Genomic DNA, 20,828 nt, shown 5'->3' with positions numbered 1-20,828 from the left:
TTTTATTTTTTTTTGCTGTTTGTACAAGGGCAGTGATATATCCCCCCCTTGACAGAAATCGTTAACTTTTATGCTTTCCCCCGCCCCCCCCCCCCCCCTTTGGAGTTAACGGTTGATTCTCCACCCCTTCATAAAAGTTAATGGAAACTGTTAAGGGGGGTTCTCCACCCCTTCATAAAAGTTAACAGAAACTTTTAAGGGGGCGGGGGGAATAGCCAGCAGGGTGGGTGATATCATTTCCCTTGTACAATCCATTTCTTCTTTTTGGTGCAAGAATGCAAGATCACAATTCACAAAACCCAACAGAGATTACTTCAAAAAAAGGATTTTTTTAACCTGTAAATGGGATTTCACATTTCCGGTATGAGAAATTTGATAAGAACCGTTCTACATCCTCATGTGTAAACGTACATATTTATACAAGAGTTTACAAAATCCAATCTCAAAGTCTAGGGATGCAAAGAGATATAAATCCCCACAATCAGGGGATGCATAGACATATAAATAAATATAGAAAATTACAAGGTAAAGCAAGGTGATTGATATAATAGGCAAGGAGGGAGGACGAGGTAGGAAGACAACTCGTCTCAGAGAGCTTTCAGTCTCGTATAATAGGCAGAAATAGAAAGTTGTTCTTTGGTGATGGCTGATGATATCACATCGAATACAATATAACCATTGGCGGCATTCCCTTGGCAAAAACGCTCACTAAGATCAGTTCAAAGTTCAAACAGCAGCTGAAGTATCAGAGTAAATAATGCTATCTCAGAGATTTTGGATGTCGCAATGTGGAGCCAGGAATGGACCATCAACAAACCCAGGTTTGTTTTTTTTGGCTATGAGAGCCATTTGCATAGCCCTGCTCCATGTCTGATAGTTGTCACCATCAAGAAGCATGGAGACAAGGATATTTCTACAATTATCGGCCGGATGAAGGTAGAACTGACTATTGTAGTTGTCATTGAGGGAATTGCTAATTGCTTGATGAATGACCAAGAGTCTCTAATGGAAATTTTTCTGAAACATCAGAACTATTGGTCGACATGGTTGAGTAGATGGGTAGAAGAACACTAAAATTTGATAAGAACTGTTCTATATTCTCATGTGTAAACCCACATATAGTTTACAAAATCCAATCCCAAAATCAAGGGTTGTAAAGAGACATAAATTCTCACAATCAAGGGATGCATAAACATATCAAGAAATACATATACAAGCCACAAGGAAGGTACATCAAGGTCGTGAAATCTTTTACATCCATGAGCTCAACTGCTCAAGCACTGACTTGGGTGTAACCTCTAAAACGTAAAAGTGTAAAACCACCATAAAGAACAAGAAACAAAAACCCATTAAAATTATTTTCTTCATAGTTAAAATGAATCTAACAAGAAATCAAGTGTAAAAAAAGAGAGAGAACCAAAAAGCCTACTCTCATGTTCACCCAATAGCTCGACGGCGTGAACAAATCGGGCCGGAGCGATGCTGGGATGATCGGAGAAGGAGGGAAGCCAACAAACCCTAGAAAAGCTTTTTGGGTTTTTCTCTTTCTGAGAGGAGAAGTGGAAGAGGCGAAAATAGAAAAGAGAAAAAAAGTTGAAACTTGAAAACCCTTGAAAACAGAGTAACAGACGTTGTGACTTGTGAAATTGTAATTGTGGGTTTTCTAATTTCTACTTTCGTCTTTTCTGTTTTTGAAAACTGAAAATTTTCATCGGGAATTGATCTCTCTCAACTTAAGCCTTAAGTTAAGTCTTAAATAGTAAGTTATGTTGGGCCCACCATAAATAAACAATTAAAGAAGAGTTCGGTTCTTCGGTTTTGGAACCGAACCAAATAAAATTTACACGGAACCGGACCGAAAATGTTCGGTTCTTCATAATTGGAACCGACCCAAACCCAAATTTTTTTTACCCAATTCGGTTCGGGTTTTTTTTTCGGTTCTGGGTCGGTTCTTCGGTTCTGGTTCGGTTCTGGCCACCCCTACTCTGTGGATCGGCTACAAGATTCCCCCAAACATAAACTTAGCTTGTCTTTTCCTTTTAATTAGCTTCTGAGAGCATTTTGGGAACTATAATAACCTTTTCACAGATGTTGAAATAATAAAGACAAGCTGAGAGCCTGAGACGCTGAGCGTATGCAATTATAAAAAAATCGTAGTGCCAACAGAATTTTAGGGTTGGATTGCAGGTTTTGATTTTCAACAAGAAAAATTTAGCTACTAGAAATTTGTTTCATGTCAGCACTAGACTGGATTGCAGTTAAAGAAATAAGTCATTTGTTGATTTTGTTCTCTTCTCCATTCTCATTTCTCATGCTCATCTGGGGGTTAACATGCTTTACAGAATGAACTAATGAACATTATTTTGCGTGTGTGAGCGCCCACTTATGGACTTTTTAAGTTCATTGTGACTACTGAAATAGTTACTTTTTGCACATTGGCTGCCTGTTAATGAAGGTAATCCTGGTGCTCATTTCCTATTTATCATTCCATAATTTATGCAGAATATTGCTGAAAGATGAGGTCCTGTTGTTATTTATGTTTGTTGTCTCATCCATGCATTTCTGATTTTGTCCATCTGTTTGTTGATCACATGAATAGAATCATAGCATTCATCACAATATTGTCTGTAATGGACGTAGAAGAAAGAAGCTCTGTTTGCTGGTTTGGTTGGGTTCCAAAGAGGGGGCGGGGCGGGGATTTTGTCCCCGAAGGATGCGGGGAGGGGAAGGGGAAGGGGAAGGGGAAGGGGATTAGATATTCCCCGCGGGGAGGGGAGGGGGATTCCCCACCATCCCCGCAGAGGGGAAGGGGTAGGGGACCCCAACATCCGGCCCCGACCCGCCCCGTTGCCACCCCTATCAAGTCATTAAAATTTGAGGTTGACCCCATCTTTTACCGAGTCAGGCTTGACTTTTTTCGGAGTTGATCCCAACTTTTCTGAAGTAGGCCCAAAATTCTATATTTTTATCTCCTATTCTTCATTTTTCTTTCCTTCTTCTTCCTATTCTTATTCATTTTTCCGGCACTTTCCATCTTTCTGGCTGTCACCAATTGAGGATGTCACCAATTGAGGAGAAGATAAGAGAGCACTGCTTAAGATGGTTTCGGCATATCGAACATAGGCCTTTGGATGCTCCAGTAAGATTATGCCAAGTTGATGGAGTAAAAAGAGGCAGAGGCAGACCGAAAACAACTTGGTAAAAACAGTGAGGAAAGACTTGAAGGCTAGGAACATGTCAGAGAACATGACCCAAGATAGGATAGAGTGAAAGAAAATGATCCATGTAAAAGAACCCAACTAGTGTCAGGATTAAACTTAGTCAATTTGAGCGAGATAAATCCTTTTACCTTCATGAAAATTTTCTGAAGGATTCATTAGCGGACCCCAACTAGTTTGGGACAAAGGCATAATTGAGTTGAGTTGAGTTTCGATCTTTCTGGCATTGACCCCATCTTTACTGAATCTACCTCAACTTTTGCTCAACACTAACTTTTGCCCAGTTGAACCAACTTTTCCAAGTTGACCCTTAACTTTTATCAAGTCAACATGATTTATTGCTGATTTGAGCCTATTTTGTTTTTGTTCGTCTTCCTCTGATTTTTTTTCTATTTTTCTGGTGCCTGCCATTCTCTTGGCGTCTTCCATTTTTTCCGACATCGATTCTTCTTGTGGCTTCTTCCCACTCTTTTTATTATTTCTCTTCCTCTTTCGAGTTGCAGTGATGCTTGGCAGTGGTGTAGATGAAAAAATTTTAAAAAAAATGAAAGGAGAAGAAGGAGGCATTTTTGTCCGTTTATTGTATGGTGCCATACTGACGTGAAATCAAATAAAACACCATCCACTTGTTATTTTAGAAATAAAATGGCAGCATTTGTTATTTCAGAAATAAAAAATATTTTTTTTCATAGACTACTCTTATTTTTAGAATAATGATATGTCTTTTACTATTCTCAGTTTTTTTTAGGGAAAATGATTAAAAAAATGCAAAGTTTATGCTAAATTGTGAATAAAAGGTAGATATTTAAATTTTGTAAAAAAATGGCTGTCAGGTGAGAGAGTATGAGTTTTAGGACAAATATACCCCCACTTTCATTTTCCCACCATTTTTTATGCTCTAATCCCTATGTTCACATTTTTTCTTTCTTCTTCCTCACCCATCCAACGTGAAAAACACCCAGTGCAGCCATTGCCATCCTTTGGAAGCTCCAATCCCATTGTATTTTGTTTAAAAAAAACACCATTACTTGTGACAAATTTGAACTTCGGTGATAAACATAGCTCCAAGTAGGTCCATGCTCTTCTACTTGAATAGGGTTTAACAGTTTATGAAGGTTTTCATATTTTGTTGGGTTTTAACATTTTATGAAGGTTTTCAGTTTTGTTGGGTTTTAACATTTTATGAAGGTTTTCATTGTTTTCATTGTTTTGTGTTGAAAAAAACAGAGAAATTACCCAAGTTGTTCTATGTTGGTTGTATAATTGTTTTCATTGTTTTCTTGGTTTTTAAAATAAAGTTAGAACCACAATTTTCTCTGTTGGAAAAAGACCATTACTTGTTTCTACCCAATTTGGTTTGTACTGGTTCCGGGGTAGAAAATGTCGCTCCGTACTGGTTCCGGCGTATAAAATCTGGTTCCCCAGTGGTTCCGAGGTATAAAATTTGGTTCCGTACTAGGTTCAAGAGTATAAAATGTGGTTCCCTAATGGTTCTGGGGTATGAAATGTGGTTCCCTAGTGGTTCCGGTGTATAAAATGTGGTTCCCAAGTAGTTCCGGGGTTGAAAATGTGGTTCCCTAGTGGTTCCAGGGTATAAAATGTGGTTCCCTAGTGGTTACGAGGTATAAAATGTGGTTTCGTAATGGTTGCGGAGTATAAAATGTGGTTCCCTAGTGGTTCTGGGGTATAAAATGTGGTTCCCTAGTGGTTACGAGGTATAAAATGTGGTTCAGTAGTGGTTGCGGGGTATAAAATGTGGTTCCCTAGTGGTTCCGGGGTATAAAATGTGGTTTCCTAATGGTTCCGAGGTATAAAATGTGGTTCCGTAGTGGTTCAGGGGTATAAAATATGGTTTCCTAGTGGTTCCGGGATATGAAATGTGGTTCCCTAGTGGTTTCAGCGTATAAAATGTGGTTCCCAAGTGGTTCCGGAGTATAAAATGTTGTTTTGTACTAGGTTCAGGGGTATAAAATGTGGTTCCCTAGTGGTTCTATGGTATGAAATGTGGTTCCCTAGTGGGTCCGGCGTATAAAATGTGGTTCCCAAGTGGTTCTGTGGTATAAAATGTGGTTCCCTAGTGGTTGCGGGGTATTAAATGTGGTTCCCTAGTGGTTCCGGGGTAGAAAATATGGTTCCCTAGTAATTCCGGGGTATAAAATGTGGTTCCCTACTGGTTCCGGGGTATAAAATGTGGTTCCCTAGTGGTTCCGGAGTAGAAAATGTGATTCCCTAGTGGTTTTAGGGTATAAAATGTGGTTCCCTAGTGGTTCCGAAGTATAAAATGTGGTTCCGTAGTGGTTCCGGGGTATAAAATGTGGTTCCGTAGTGGTTCCAGGGTAGAAAATGTGGTTCCCTAATGTTTCCGGCGTATAAAATGTGGTTCCGTAATGGTTTCGGGGTATAAAATATGGTTCCCTAGTAGTTCTGGGGTATAAAATGTGGTTTCATAGTGGTTCCGGGGTATAAAATGTGGTTTCGTAGTGGTTCCGGAGTATAGAATGTGGTTCTGTAGTGGTTCCGAGGTATAAAATGTGGTTTCCTAGTGGTTCCGGGGTATAAAATGCGGTTCCCTAGTGGTTCCGGGGTAGAAAATGTGGTTCCCTAGTAGTCCTGGAGTAGAAAATGTCGTTCCCTAGTGGTTCCGGAGTAGAAAATGTGGTTCAGTGGTTCCGAGGTATAAAATGTGTTTCCCTAGTAGTTCCGGGGTAGAAAATGTGGTTCCCTAGTGGTTCCGAGGCATAAAATGTGGTTCGGTAGTGGTTCGAGGGTATAAAATGTGGTTCCCTAGTGGTTTCGAGGTATAAAATGTGGTTCCATAGTGGTTCCAAGGTATAAAATGTGGTTCCGTAATAGTTCTGAGGTATAAAATGTGGTTCCGTAGTGGTTCCGATGTATAAAATATGGTTCCCTAGTGGTTCCGGCGTATAAAATGTAGTTCTCTAGTGGTTCCGGGGTAGAAAATGTGGGTTCCCTAGTGGTTTCGGGGTATAAAATGTGGTTCCCTAGTGGTTCCGAAGTATAAAATTTGGTTCCCTAGTGGTTTCGGGGTAGAAAATGTGGTTCCCACGCCGGGCCCGTACGGGTTTGGTCGACCCGCGTGTCACCCGGATTTTTGCCGTATTTTTTAAGATGTTTTTGGGAAATGATATCCGCACTACCGTATTTTGATGAGGACACTCCTCACTTTATTAAAAATACGGTATGGCCCGCACCATAGGATGATCCAAACCGTTCATTAGATGGGCCACAACCTAAATAGGTTGTGCCCCAAAAAGCATTTCCGTAGGTTTATCCTAACCCTCTGATCATAATGTGAGAGGGTTGGTCCTAACCCTCTATAGATCGGAGGGTTAGGATCAACCTATGGAAATGATTTTTGGGACACAACCAATTTAGGCTGTGGCCCATCTAATTGACGCTTTGGATCATCCTATGGGGGGCCATACCGTACTTTTAATTAAATGAGGAGTGCCCTTATCAAAACACAGTAGTGTGGACAACATTTCCCTTTTTTTATGGGAATTTGCTAGCCACCTTTGCAGAGGCAACTTCTCGGCTTGTGGCCCATCCTTTGATGCAAAGATTGGCAGAAGTAATATGGGTGCAAAGGTGGCTAGCAAAAGCATAATTGCAAAAAATAGTAATCATTACTTGCAAAAAAATAGTAATCATTACAGATTTGTGGCTGAAGTGCTAAGTTTTAAATGAAAAATTACGAAAAAATGGAAGCAAAGTATTAAAATTACAAAAAAATACCAAAATGATGCACTTACATATGACAATTACCGAACTATAAAGTTTGACTGTAAAAGTCGGAAGTCCGAACAAACCTTCGGACTTCCGAATGTAACCAATATTTTGGTTATGTATACTGGCTTCCATTCGGAAGTCCGAAGTTTTGTTCGGACTTCCGACGGAAGCCAGTAGAATAGGGATAATTCCAAAGATTTTTTTTTCAAATTGAGTAAAAATTCGAAGGATAATAGGGATATACATTGTGATCTTAGTGTCATGCAGGCAACTATAAATTGAAGCTTGATTTTGATGTTTTAGAATAAAAAAATGCAAAGAAAATGATTACCAGACCCTGTTGTAAATGGCAACCTTCATGATTACCAAATCCTGTTCCAAGAGTCCGACTCTCTCTCTCTCTCTCTCTCTCTCTCTCTCTCATGATTACCAAACCATGTTGTAAATGGCAACCTTCAAAACCCTTCCATGGAGTTTTCCATATTAGAAAAGTCTTGAGGAAGAAGAAGGTGGTAGGTGAGAAGGTAATAAGTGCATAGGGATAGGGAGGGTATTCTTGTCCATTGGGATTTCTAAAAGCACTGACAGCCCCTATTTCACAAATAAAAAGAACGTACCCTTACTTGACAATTTAACCAAAACTTTGCATTTTTCTAACAATTTTTCCTATTTAATTTAGTCACTAGTTTTTAATTTGAAAATTGCAAAATATATGTTCTCAAGAGGATGAACTGAATTAGGTATTTCTAGGCCCTGTTTGTTTTGGATTTTGAGAACCGATTGTGAGTCCAAATGTGATTATTGAACCCAAATTTACTAATAATTTTGAGACCAGTAATTAGTTTTGGAGTCATAATTGGTTCTTAAGATTTGAGGCACTGTTTGTTTTGGATTTTGAGAACTGCTCAACCCGTTTTCCTATTTTTTTTAAAAAAAAAATTGTAACTTAGCTGAAATTCCATTCTTGGGTTTTTTTTTTTCAGTGAGTGGGATCCTTGTTCTTTCTTTACTACCCTATGGGCAATGCTAAAGGGAAGGGTGCCCTTGCGAAAAAAACGGCCACAAGGACGCCCCTGTTAGACCCACCTAATCAAAAGGCAGTCATTATATTATAACACTAAAACATGTAAAAGTAGAGATTTTATATGATGAGTGGGCGTGAAAACACTTGATAGCGGTACCACCATTGATATTTGATCCAACAGCTTCTCAAAAATGTTGGATCAATTATCAAGGGTTGTACATACCCACTCATAAGGGGCGGAGCTACATGTAGCATAAGTGGGGCAGCTGCCCCTGTTGAGTTGGGCTAAACTCCTTAATAGGCCCAAGTCAATTGGGCCCAGCCTTATGTATAGCCTATTTATGTATAAATCCTAGCTTCGCCACTGCCACTCATCGTATAATTTCTCCTAATGTAAGGTTGTGTTCATCAACCATTATCTACCCACTTTTTAGGCGCGATGAATGAGAAAAATGCAAAGAAAAAGAAAAGAAAAGAAGGAGGCAATTCGGCAACCTGGATCCCTAAAGCCTTTTTTCCTGGTCCGGCAAAAATATTGCAAAAATGTGATTTTCCGAAGCGACTCTGATCCGCTTCGCAAAAATTTGATTCTCATTATCCCATTTCCGCCCATTTTGCTTAATGAGAATCAAAATGTTTGCTGAACACAACGTAAATGAATAATTAATGCATTTTGATTACGTGATCCAATGCGGTGCTCTTGTGGCTGATTTTCACAAGGGCATACATATTCCTTGTCTAATGTATATTTTATATCTACCTTTGTAATCCCTTCCCTTATTATTTTTAAGATGCATCATGTCATCCGAAACATTTTTGAGAGTTCACAATATTATTTGCATGTAAATAATTCCTTGCGGCTTGGCTTCTTTCTACATGAAATGGTTGTAAAACAAATTTTACGCCCATTTTAAGTAGAAAACTGGGTGTAAATTTTGTTTTACTCCCATTTTATGTCCATAGAGGGGCGTCAATGGATCCAGACGGTCAATGGATCCAGACGGATGGTCCGAATCCAAATTTAAACGTTTAGGACTGAGACACATTTCCAGGTTCCATGGACCCATTTCGCAACAGGATCCAAATTTCTTACTGATAGGATCCAGACAACTAACAAAAGCCCATGGGACAGTTCTAAATCTGATTTTATTATACTAATTTACAGAAATGGCCCCTTACTTTTATAACTTTAAGTATTATATTATATATCTCTATCTGAAATGGCCCCTTACTTTTATAACTTTAAGTATTATATTATATATCTCTATCTGGCCATATCTAAATATGGAAGAACCAACACTTAAAGGGTGTAACCAACGGAGGGTTCTCCCCCTGTCCCGACATTGTTCTCCGACGATGTTCCGGGCGCAACAGTTCGGGTTCCAGTTGCCCTACTAATTAAGGGGTGTAGACACTACTCTATTCTACTACGGGTGCAACTTGGGTCGGCTTGGATCGGGTTGAGGCCAACCCTAACCCAATCCCAGATAGCATTCCCTCAACCCTAACCTAGCCCAACCCAACCCAACCCAAGCCTCAGGTTGAGGATGGTCAACCCTAACCCAACCCGCCTCTAAATCTTTCAACCCTAACCCAACTCATCTAACTCAAAATCGGGTCCCGTTGAGTCGAATTGGTTCAGGTTCACTTTACGCCAAACAAAAAAATACAATAACTCAAAGAAAAACAAGATAAATTAGAGGACGAAGGTCAGGTTCGGGTCGAGTCAAGTTGCCAAGGCCTCAACCCTAACCCAACCCGGAATTAAATCAAGTTGGCTTTTCCCAACCCAACCCGAATCGGATTCGGGTTGAGCCCGACCCAAGTTGCGTTCCCTCAACCCGAATAATAGGTGGATCCGTTAACACTCCTATAAATAGACCACAGGATGGAAATTTTATGGGAATTTTACGAGCATATGAGAAAATGGGAAGAACACCTTATTTTATTTTCTTTCTCATTGCCCTTCTCTCATTCTCAGCTACTGAAGCCTCTCTCTGCTCCACCAGAGGTCAGTTTTTCATCTCTTTAATCATCCTCTTTTCATTCTTTTGTCATTTCTCAATTTCATAAACTGGGTTCTGTTGTAATCTTGAAAACCTTCCTTCATGCACGAAAATTTGTCTGAATTGATTGAACCTTTTCAATTTTTTTTGAAATATGAGCAGAATATGTTCTGAAAATATGTATCTGGTTTTGGGTTCTGTAGATTCTATTCAGGGCTTAGTTTACAAGTATAAAATGCGAACTATTTTAACATCTAATTTGTAAAATATGTGGGTTTATGGTTATTTATCGGTTCTGTTCTTTGAAAGTAGGGTTTTTTGTATGTTCTTCTTGATGGGTTTTATCTATTGTTGGAGTTTCATGGGGCGGGTAGTTCTGTTGAACAGTTTTTGAATTATAATAATGGGTATTGATGGGAATTTTTTGTTCTATTTAGGATCTATATCAGTATCTTTGTTAAACTCCTTCTAGTTTTCTGATTATTTATGATTAAAGTTAGAAAGAGCATCTGCAGAAAAATCATGTAGTTGTTAGGATCTGATTTGTCACATCTTGTGCTTTGAAGTGAGTTTTTTCATTAGAAGTTTTGTTTTTCAGAGTTTTAAATTGGGAATTTGAACAATTTAAGATTCTCTACCGAAACGAGCTTATGGAAATGCTTCCTTGGATGGAGTTGGAAGAAGCACCTTTTCTTACTATCATGGTCCTGGGTACAATTTACTTTTTAGGCAGCATGTGATTTCAGTGTCCATGTCCATAACCCATACCTTAAATTTAAATTTAGAAAAAAAAAATCTCATGAAAGAGGATTTTGTAGATGAAATTAATGGATTTGATAGAATATGTAATATTCTTCGTTTATCTCATGAAGATGTGGCGCGATATCTTGAGACAGAGGCACCTTTTCCAACAAGGGATGAGATATAGAGCATATAAAGGTGACCAGATCAGATTGTAAGGATAGGTGGTATGTGGTGGATCCCCTTGTGGATAGATTTCCTAATCTGTTTGTAGTGGAGAATGACAAAGATGTGTGCAGATGAAGGGCATCGTTCTTGAAAGGTCAACTTTAGAAGGCAGTTCTTTGACAAAGAGCTTGATAGGGTGGCTCTGTTTATGGGCTTGTTGCATTCAATGTAACTGAAGAAGTCAGGCAAAGACGAGAGTTTGGATATGGGAATTGGGACTAGGATGGAACCTTCAACGTCAAATCCTTTTATCATCACCTTGCTTCTAGCGGCTTATGGTTAGAGTCTAGTAGCCGAAAGCATCACCAGCTTACGCTCTAACCTGAGTAGCATGGGGCACGTAGAATCCCTAAACTTTTCCCATATTTTCCAAGCATTTCTCTCACCAAAGCATAGTTACACTCATTTTTCAAATTGAGTGAGTGTGTTAGCTAGATTAGGACATGAGAGGTATGGATTCTAAGAAGATCTGGGATAGTGTGGGTATTCCTATCCACTCCGTCCGAGTTGTTCCGCCGGTACCATGTGCAGTTGGCCCAGTAGAGGGAGTATCCTTTGGAGGTCGGTGTTGCTGGCTACCCTCTATTTGGAAGGAGAGAAATGACCGTACCGTCTAAATGCCTGTTAAAGGCCCTTCCTTCTTGTTCTCAAAGATGATATTGCTTGTGATCTCATGGGCAAGGACCTTGTCGAGCTTCAGATTTGTCTCCCTATCAGATCGGAGGCGTTGCTGGCGGGAGTATTGTGGTAGTACGGCAAGGATGGACACTTGTGCTCCTCACTGGAGCAAGCCGGATTTTGGCAAGGTAAAGCTAAACTTTGATGGTTCCATCATTGGGAGTCCTGGCCCAGCCGGCACAGGGGGCCTCTTAAGAGATGAACACGGTGCCACTAAGTGGGCCCTCTCAGGCCCGATTGGCATGAAGAAAAGGTTAGAGTGGTTTTACAGGGTATAAGAATAATTCAGAGAAGGGATATGGAAAGATTGAAGGTGACTCCTTGAATGTGATAAGGTGGCTTGAAAGGAAATGCTCCTACCATGGAGTTTTGTGGATTTTGCTGAGGAGATCAGGGACCGAACATAGGGGTTCCAATCGGGCTGTTTTGATTAGTACCCAAAACACCACATCTGAATGATGGATCTTGATTAAGAAAAATACCCAAAAGTTATGGATTTCAATTATGTTAAAAATAATTTTACAAAATAATGTTTCTCCAACCATTTCAAAATAATAATAATAATATTGTTTCTCTGATAAGTGATAATTAGCACCCAAACACCAAATCTTCTTTTTTCCTCATATAAGGCTGTTTTGATTACCTTTTATATACCCAGATAACTTTACTATTATATTAGGTTTAAGTTAGAAAAGAAGAAGAAAAAGAAAGAAAAGAAAACAAATTTCTTAAGAGTTTGTTTGCTCCTTAACGTTTTATCGCAGACATGCATGTGAGATTTATGTCTTAGCTCTGAGGTGTATGCCTTGGAGTCTGAGGCCTACACCTTACAAGCCTGTATGCCTCCAGGCATTGAAGTTACGCATCATACACTTTCTAAAACACTAGCTGAGTTGTTTGAACTTTGAACTTAGTATTGCGATTCACACATACTTGTATATTCTTGATATTTTTTATGCAATATTGGATGTGGGAGACAAATTTCATTACAACTGCATGTTAATTGAATATGGCTTAGTGTTTTTTTATTTTTTTCCTTATCTAGGCATACCACTGGTAAGGAATCTTAGTGATGTTCCGCTGAATAACTTCGGAAGAGAAGGTCTTTCGCACATTACTGTTGCTGGTGCTGTTTTACATGGAATGAAAGAGGTATACTTTGGGCCTATGTCTTTTCCAAATCCATAAATTAATTTTAATAATGATCTTTTCTTTATTGGCTTCTGGTAAATTGGTTACGGGCATTTTATCAAGCATATTACCATCTGAATTTCTGAAGAATTGCGCTATTTAGTCAAGTTCTATGGTTGAAAAAACATTCAAAATAAGATTGTAAATTAGAGCTTCCCAATAGGCTTTCCTTTCATACGATTGAAAGTCACAACAATCACGTCAGTACGTGCTGGTAGGTACAACAAGTAACAAATACTTTGTTAGAAAGATTTAAGTTGAGAGTTCTGATTCAACTTAATGTTTGTTTTTCAAACAAAAGTCATTAGTTTCACTTTCTACGAGGGCGTTAATATAGAGTAGTTTCATTTCACTCTGACATGATACCTTGACGTTCTCCCCAATGTGGGTATTTACGAGTTGTCCTTTGAAATTTTGGCTTGCTTAGTATTTACTTATTATATTTGTCAGGTTGAGGTATGGCTTCAGACATTTTCTCCCGGGTCGCAGACTCCAATCCATAGACATTCATGTGAAGAGGTGTTTATTGTTCTTAAAGGGAGTGGTACACTTCTTCTGGCCTCAAGCTCAAACATGAAATACCCAGGAACACCACAAAAATTCCCTATCTATTCAAATAGCACTTTTCATATACCTATCAACGATGCCCATCAGGTAAAATCTGCCTATAGTTGGACCTGTGATAGTAATACTTTTTTTTTACGTTTTAGTTGTCATTTGGTGCTTGTAATATTTTTTTGCTCCACAAGAAGTCAAGAACCTCTACCTTATGGAAAGTTTAAACTAGCGAGAACCCAATTTGTTTCTTCTATTATGCTCATCGCCCTAGTATAATTAGAATTTTGATATATCAATTATGGGCTAAATTTAAATGTCAATGGGACTTTGCAATAATAGAAATGCAGCGGCGGGGATTCTCCTGAAACTTTGTAACTCCCATTGAAGTTTAGTTTAACCCATCCCAGTGGAGGACAAAGGTTTTTAAATTACCATTTCGGTTTTAGTTGCCACGGCAAGTGAAAAGTTTCGGTGTTGGATGGAAATTTCGGTGGAAATCCTGTTAAATCATAGAAATGTGTAGAAATATATGCAAACGATTAAATTTTAGAATTAAACTTAAGGATATGCTAAAATAAGCACAAATACACACTTTCCAATATCGGTTTGGGCGATCACCATCGGTTGGCACAATCTGAAACGAACAGGGCCTTAGAAATCATCACATAAGCAAGCCAATCATCACACAATGCTTTAACAACATCGAACAATTAGTGGCATGCTGTTGCGTGTGTCTAATAATTTAGCACATCCCACATTTCACACGGAAGTCATATAAATATAATTAACACTACTGATATAGTGTATTACTATTACACTTAACGATTTTGGTTTCGGCATGCGTTTCGGTTTCGGCATGCATTTTGGTGGGGATGGAAATGAAAACATTTCGATTGTTCAATGTCAGTTTCAGTGGAAATTTAAAACCATGGTGGAGGAGCAACCCAAACATCAATGACTCTTGATGGGCCAACAAAATCTTTGCTTATCACTCTCCAGTCATTCACAATGTCTATAAAGGAAATACCAGAAAAATGACCAGTTTAAGAAGCTCTTTCAATGACCTCAACAACCCCGTGTTTATTATTATCCCTGTACTCAAGATTTTCCCTGAAAAGATACAATTTCCATCCACTTGGTATTCATTTTAAATTATTTACACAAATCTCATGATTGTGAATTGTCCTATATATGCTTGATAATCCTATTTTGAAAGGCACATTTCCTAAAGTTCCAATTCTCAATTTATCTAAGTGTTGCTATTGAATAGGAATTGCAATTGCTTTCACTACAATTTGCAGATGACAATAATATTTGGTAGAAATCCATCAAAAGGCAATCTAAGATGATTTGGAGATGCTTTGAAGTATTAGTATTATGGATATATTTGGACAAGAGTTCATTGGTTGGAATTGGGATGGAATAGGAGAGATTACAAGAAATAGCTTTGGAAGGACACCTTGTCAAACCTGTCAAAAAAAGGACACGTTGTCAATTCATGTCTAGATCTCCCCCTGGGGTTGGGCGTTCCACATAGTGGATTTGGGCGTTCCACATAGTGGATTTCCTAAGCAAAAGCAAAATGTTATGTTGCTTTATTAATCCGGCATCATAACTTTATATTTTTTCTTTCAATAAGGTTGTTATTTTTCACACAAAAAAAAATAAAAGGAATGGCAGTAGCTTACATGTTTCACAAAATCATTGCTGTTTGGACTTTTCCAAGTCTCTGGACACTTTACAGCTTTATTTAATGTGTTAAGAGACCAGTGTTTTGTTTGATCTCATCTATTACTTAGCTATTCTGTGGTATTTTACTGTTTTATTTATTTCATTTATGCAGATCCAAAATACAGATGCGAATGAAGACTTGCAGTTGCTTGTTGTAATATCTCGCCCACCTGTCAAAGTGTTAGTACTAAGCAATCCCCATATTTCCTTTACCTTGCTTGCTCAAAACTTTAAATTACTATATTCGTCATTGTTGCTTAAAGACTTGTGTACGAATAGGACATCCTCCTGATTTTCTGTGGCCTAATTCTGACATTTGTTTTTGCAGAACTTCAGTTCTTATTGCATAATCTAATCTTTACTTATCATTTACAATCATCCTCAGTTCTTCTATGGTCTTTTGAATAGGAAAGTTGGGCTGTTGACATGATCTGTTGTGAAGCGTAATCTCATAATAACAAGAATTACAGCAAGGCCAGAGCTTTCCGAACATACATAACATATCTAGCGGCCCCCTATGTCGCTACATAACAAGAATCAATCGTTATGTTTGCATATCTAAGAACATGATGATAGTAAAGAGGATTTAATCGTTAAATTAGCATCTCTAAGAACATAATAGTAAAGAAGATTTAGTCGTGATATTGTCATCAGTGTTTGAATCAGGACATTTGATGCTCATTTTAAGTTTCCAAGTCACAGAAATTCTCGCGCTTTCTTGGGAGTGTATTTCCAAAGTTGTTTTTGCTGTGTCTTTTAAAATTGTAAGAGGCCTTTTCTAATAAGAATCCGAAAGTCTTGTACAGGTTCATGTATGAGGACTGGTCCATGCCCCACACTGCTGCCAAAATGAAGTTCCCCTACTATTGGGATGAGGAATGCTTCCATGTTCCCAAGGATGAGTTGTGATGTCTGTTAACTCTCAGCAAGCTGTACTGTAAGTCCATCTAATCGGCCTTTGATTTCTGACTGTAAATTCGTCAATCTTTCTTTTGACTGGCTATATCATGAATCATTTTAAATGGTGTATAGTGAAAGAGAGCATATGTTTAGAGGAAACCCATCTTGTGTATATTTCAGCTCACTCATATTGAACAATTGTTTCTACTGATAAAAAAAAATATTGAACAATTGTTTCGTGTGATTATATTGATGCCATGGTTATAAATTTCGGCCAAGTGTCGGTCCGGACCGACGCCGAAAATACCAATTTTGGTGTCGGTTCAAATTTCATCCAAGCCAAAATTTCAGAAATGTAATTATTTTTTTTCAGTAATTTACCTTTTTTCCAAAATTTTGGCCAAAATTACCGAAATTTTGGCACATAACGAAATTTGTTTTTTTAACCGATTTTTGGCCGAAATTTCGGTTTTTCAGCTGAAACCGAAATTTCAAACCTTGATTGATGCTATGTACTAGCTTGTGATTTGCTGCTGAATTGCATTTTGCTGCCATGAGGTTGCGGATTTGTTTAGAGTCAGGATTAGAGCTGGGTAGATTTCTTCATGAATTTTTTTTAAAGGATTCATTTAGCTGACCCCAACTAGTTTGACAAAGGCTTTGTTGAGTTGAGTTGAGGTTGCGAATTTGTGATAGAAAGCTGGTGTGAGATGCATACTTGCAGTCTCTGCATTGATTAGAAAAGAGATTGAGATTAATCTGTTCTGCTAGGATTGTATTTGAAGGGTGAGATGCCTAATTGCTGTCGCTGAATGGATTAGAAAAGAGAGTGAGATTAATCTGTTCTATATGGATTCTATTTGAAGAGTGTTTTAACCTGAGTGAGGTCTGTTTTAGTTTTGAACAATCAATGGCTTTTCAGATTGCATTTTACACACAAATTGCACCCAAATTTCAGCTTGGTTGTACAATCAAACTGACCCTATACTCTGAAAAAAATTAATGCCGCCATATCCGTTTGTCCTATATGTAGAAGACTTGAAAGTATATCACATTTTCACATTGGACAAAGTGACATGAATGGAATTTTCTATATTTATCGATTAAAACTGTGTAGTCTGGCAAAATAGTGCAATTTGATTTTTTGTTTTAACTAGATTTTTTGTTGTTTTCAAGGAATGCTAAGCCCACTCATCCAATCTTAATCACTGGCCTCACCTTGCAGACATGCTTGAAGATGTAATGTAACTAAAATGAGTTAGCTTTTCTTTGGGTAAGCCATGTAGGGGGTGCAACTTGGGTCGGGTTCGGGCTCAACCCGAACTCGAAGGGTTCAACCCGATTTTGGCTCAGGTTAGGTTGGGTTGGGTTAGGGTTGGGAAAAGCCAACCCAATTTAATTTGAGGTTGGGTTAGGGTTTAGGCCTTGGGCAACCAGACCCGAACCCAACTTCTGTTCTCTAACTTTATCGTGATTTCTTAGGGTTATGGTTTTTTTTTTCCCCCGTTTGGCACTAGGTTAGCCTGTACCCAACCCAATTCAACGCAAGCTGATTTGGATAAAAAGCAAGTTAGATGGGTTGGGTTAGGGTTTACCATCCTCGGCCCAGGGCTTGGGTTATGTTAGGGTTTGAGGGAATGCTATTTTGGATTGGGCTAAGGTTGGCCTCAACCCGATCCAACCCGACCCGAGTTTCATTCCTAAATTTAAGGCGCCCAAGAGGTGGTATTCTGATTCTAGTGAAATTGTAATGGACATGTGGATTCTGATTCCTGATTCCGGCTATCCAAAGTTCCAAACACACCCTATAGGCTATAGGTAGCCTTGTTTTGTTTATTTTTTATCCATGGATTTGGGTCAACCTAAACATTGGATATCAAGTATATCCAAGGATATAATAAAACTCAGCTTGCAACAATTTCAAATGTATACACGTGAGTCACCTCAGGACATTAAATGGGTTTTAGCAGGAGAATCAAACCAGGCCAAACACAAGAGCCATGTGAATGTTACACTGTCAAAACCCAACTGGGTATGCATACCAATTGGGTTCTAAATTTCTATTTAGACCCATCATTTAGAAGGTCGTGATCGTTTAACTTGTTTAACTCTTCAATTTTTTACCATAGCAGATTGATAATAGAACAGGCTGTATGAATGGTCCAGACCCACCCATCATTCAACCAAGTCAATAGAGAGAGAGAGAGAGAGATCAGAGCTTGGTAAAATGCTAAAGCTTTAACCACCTTCCAAAATTTCAAAGGTGACCAAACTGACTCTCCATGCATTTAGGAGACTCCCAAAGACCATTTCTTCCAAAATTTAACGACAGGAGAAAAGAGAAGATAAAAATAGGAATTAAGGACAAAAAAACACATATTCTAAAAAAACAAAACAAAATCTAAAAACCCATTTCTATAGGCTCAATTTTTCAAGGAGTAAAAAAACTGTAAAAAGTAGAAAATTCCTCATGGGCTCTTTTGGCAAACAAAGACCCCTTCCGACCTTTGTTCTCTTCCTCACAATCACACCCACCTCTCTTTTTCCTTTTTATCACCCCTCTCAAACCTCCCCTCACCTTCCCTTAACCAGCCTTCAATGGCTACTCTTCCTCATCTTCTCTAAACTCTTTTAATTCAAGGGTCACCCCCACCACCCTTAAGGCAGGATGGCCTCATGGAGCCCCTCCCCTCTTCAACTCCTTGGCCTCCTGTCCTTGTACCTCCTCCACCTATCCTCCGCCACGAACGGAATTCGTGTAGGGGTCATCAAGACGCCCTCCCATGAGGTCCCCGTCTTCCGGGAGGCCCCCGAATTTCGTAATGGGGACGCGTGTGGGTCCCCGGAGACCCACCGGATCCACATTGCCATGACACTCGACGCGAACTACCTTAGGGGGACAATGGCGGCGGTCCTATCGATTCTCCAACACTCATCGTGCCCTGAAAACGTCTCCTTCCACTTCCTCTCGGCCCGGTTCGAGCCCGAGCTCTTTGCTAGTATCAACTCCACCTTCCCCTACCTTAACTTCAAAGTGTACCGCTTCGACTCGAACCGGGTTCGAGGGAAGATCTCTAAGTCTATACGCCAGGCTTTAGACCAACCATTGAATTATGCTCGAATTTACCTCACCGATATTATCCCTGCCGACGTGAGCCGAATAATCTATCTAGACTCCGACATCGTCGTGGTGGACGACATCGAGAAGTTGTGGGGGGTGGACTTGGAAGAAAAGGTGGTGGCTGCACCAGAATATTGCCATGCAAATTTCACCTATTACTTCAACGATGCCTTTTGGTCTGACCCTATTTTGGCAAGAACATTTGAAGGGAGGAAGCCTTGTTATTTTAACACTGGGGTCATGGTCTTAGATGTGGATAAATGGAGAGAAGGTGGTTACACCAACAAGGTTGAGGATTGGATGGGGGTGCAAAAGCACAAGAGGATATACCATTTGGGCTCTTTGCCACCTTTTTTGCTTGTTTTGGCTGGCAATATTAAGGCAGTGGACCATAGATGGAACCAGCATGGCTTGGGTGGTGACAACTTAGAAGGAAAGTGTAGGAACCTTCACCCTGGCCCTATTAGCCTCCTCCATTGGAGTGGGAAAGGGAAGCCATGGTTAAGGTTGGACTCTAGGAAGCCCTGTGGTGTTGATCATCTTTGGGCCCCATATGATCTCTACCGTTCATCATCACCAGCACTAGAAGAATAAAAGAGAGAAGGTAGGAGAGTAGGAAGAGAGAGTAATGTGAGAGGGGCAAAAAAAAACAAGGAAAAAAAAAAGAAGGAATGAGTGAAGAAGAGCAAGATGATGTTATGAGGGAATGAGTGAAGAAGAGCAAGATGTGTGGCAACTTTTGAGAAAAGTTGGCAAACAAATAAGGAATCCCAATGAATTGAAATTACCAAAAGAGGTAGCCTTGGTGAACTTCTTGTTGCTGGGTTTATGAGGGATTGAGAACAAGAAAGGAGGGATATGGATTTTGCCTATGGACTTGTGTTCAACCATGGGCTCAAGGAAAATGTGCTTAGAGCCTCTGATGGCATCAAAGGGAAAAGTGGGAGATTGTGAATTTTTCTTCTTTTTTTTAGCTAGGTTTTGGTAAGATTGCCTTGGTTTGTAAGCCACAATTAAGAAAACCTAAAACCCAAATATTTTTTTAATTATTTGGTCATATAAGGAGCCTGTTGATGGTGTCCACGTGTACATTATTTACATGAGTAGGGTCAGAAAATTCGATTATTCCTAGTTATTTACCACCCGTCGCCAATTTGATCTGGCGATGCAGCGATCTGATAAATTGAGTTTATCATCCTGTGATTAACATTCATAATTTCGAAATTTAATGAGTACAAGCATTTTGCTTCAATTACATTGATCTGCTCATCCTAAACATTGCTAATTATTTGCCAAAGTAATCTATGAATTTAGCATGTTTTTACTTGAAGATCCTCCAACCCTACTTCAGAAACCATAATGTATACTTGTAGATGAATAACTCAACTACAAACTTGAGTGAGAAAACTGGACTTGAGTTGTAATTTTGTTTAATGATTTTTTTCCTGTTGAAACTTCATACAAAGGATCATTTTTAGAAAATTTGAATAAACTTAGACAAAATTTGTTAAGAATATGTTTTACTCTTCTCACCCTCGTATTCTTTAAGGATGTGTTTGGATCTGTGTGTTGTATAAAATATTATTAATTATTAGAAAATACTTCCATCACCACCTCCCCTTGTTCTTCATTCCTTTTTCTTCACCCCAGTCCCCAGTAGCATTTAATGCCAAGGCTTAAAT

General features: G+C 39.0%; 2 protein-coding genes across 2 annotated transcripts; both read left to right on the top strand.

Annotated features, from left to right (window-relative positions):
• The first annotated feature begins 9,888 nt into the window (after positions 1–9,888).
• ABP1 (endoplasmic reticulum auxin binding protein 1) lies at positions 9,889–16,256 on the top strand. The gene is made up of 5 exons (XM_077387419.1): positions 9,889–10,003; positions 12,691–12,797; positions 13,287–13,490; positions 15,238–15,305; positions 15,932–16,256. Exons 1-5 carry the CDS (start codon positions 9,892–9,894, stop codon positions 16,032–16,034), a joined length of 594 nt encoding a protein of 197 aa, XP_077243534.1. The 5' UTR covers positions 9,889–9,891; the 3' UTR covers positions 16,035–16,256.
• A 2,280-nt stretch (positions 16,257–18,536) lies between these two features.
• LOC143867420 (putative galacturonosyltransferase-like 4) lies at positions 18,537–20,401 on the top strand. Its single transcript, XM_077376092.1, has one exon. The coding sequence runs from the start codon at positions 18,694–18,696 to the stop codon at positions 19,738–19,740; it is 1,047 nt and encodes a 348-aa protein (XP_077232207.1). The 5' UTR covers positions 18,537–18,693; the 3' UTR covers positions 19,741–20,401.
• The last annotated feature ends 427 nt before the right edge of the window (positions 20,402–20,828 follow it).

Source organism: Tasmannia lanceolata, unplaced genomic scaffold, assembly GCF_043159265.1.
Source record: "Tasmannia lanceolata isolate RefF3 unplaced genomic scaffold, GAP_Taslan_0.1 ptg000002l, whole genome shotgun sequence".
In the NCBI taxonomy this organism is placed as follows: domain Eukaryota; kingdom Viridiplantae; phylum Streptophyta; class Magnoliopsida; order Canellales; family Winteraceae; genus Tasmannia; species Tasmannia lanceolata.
This window is presented reverse-complemented; position numbering and strand designations above follow the sequence as displayed.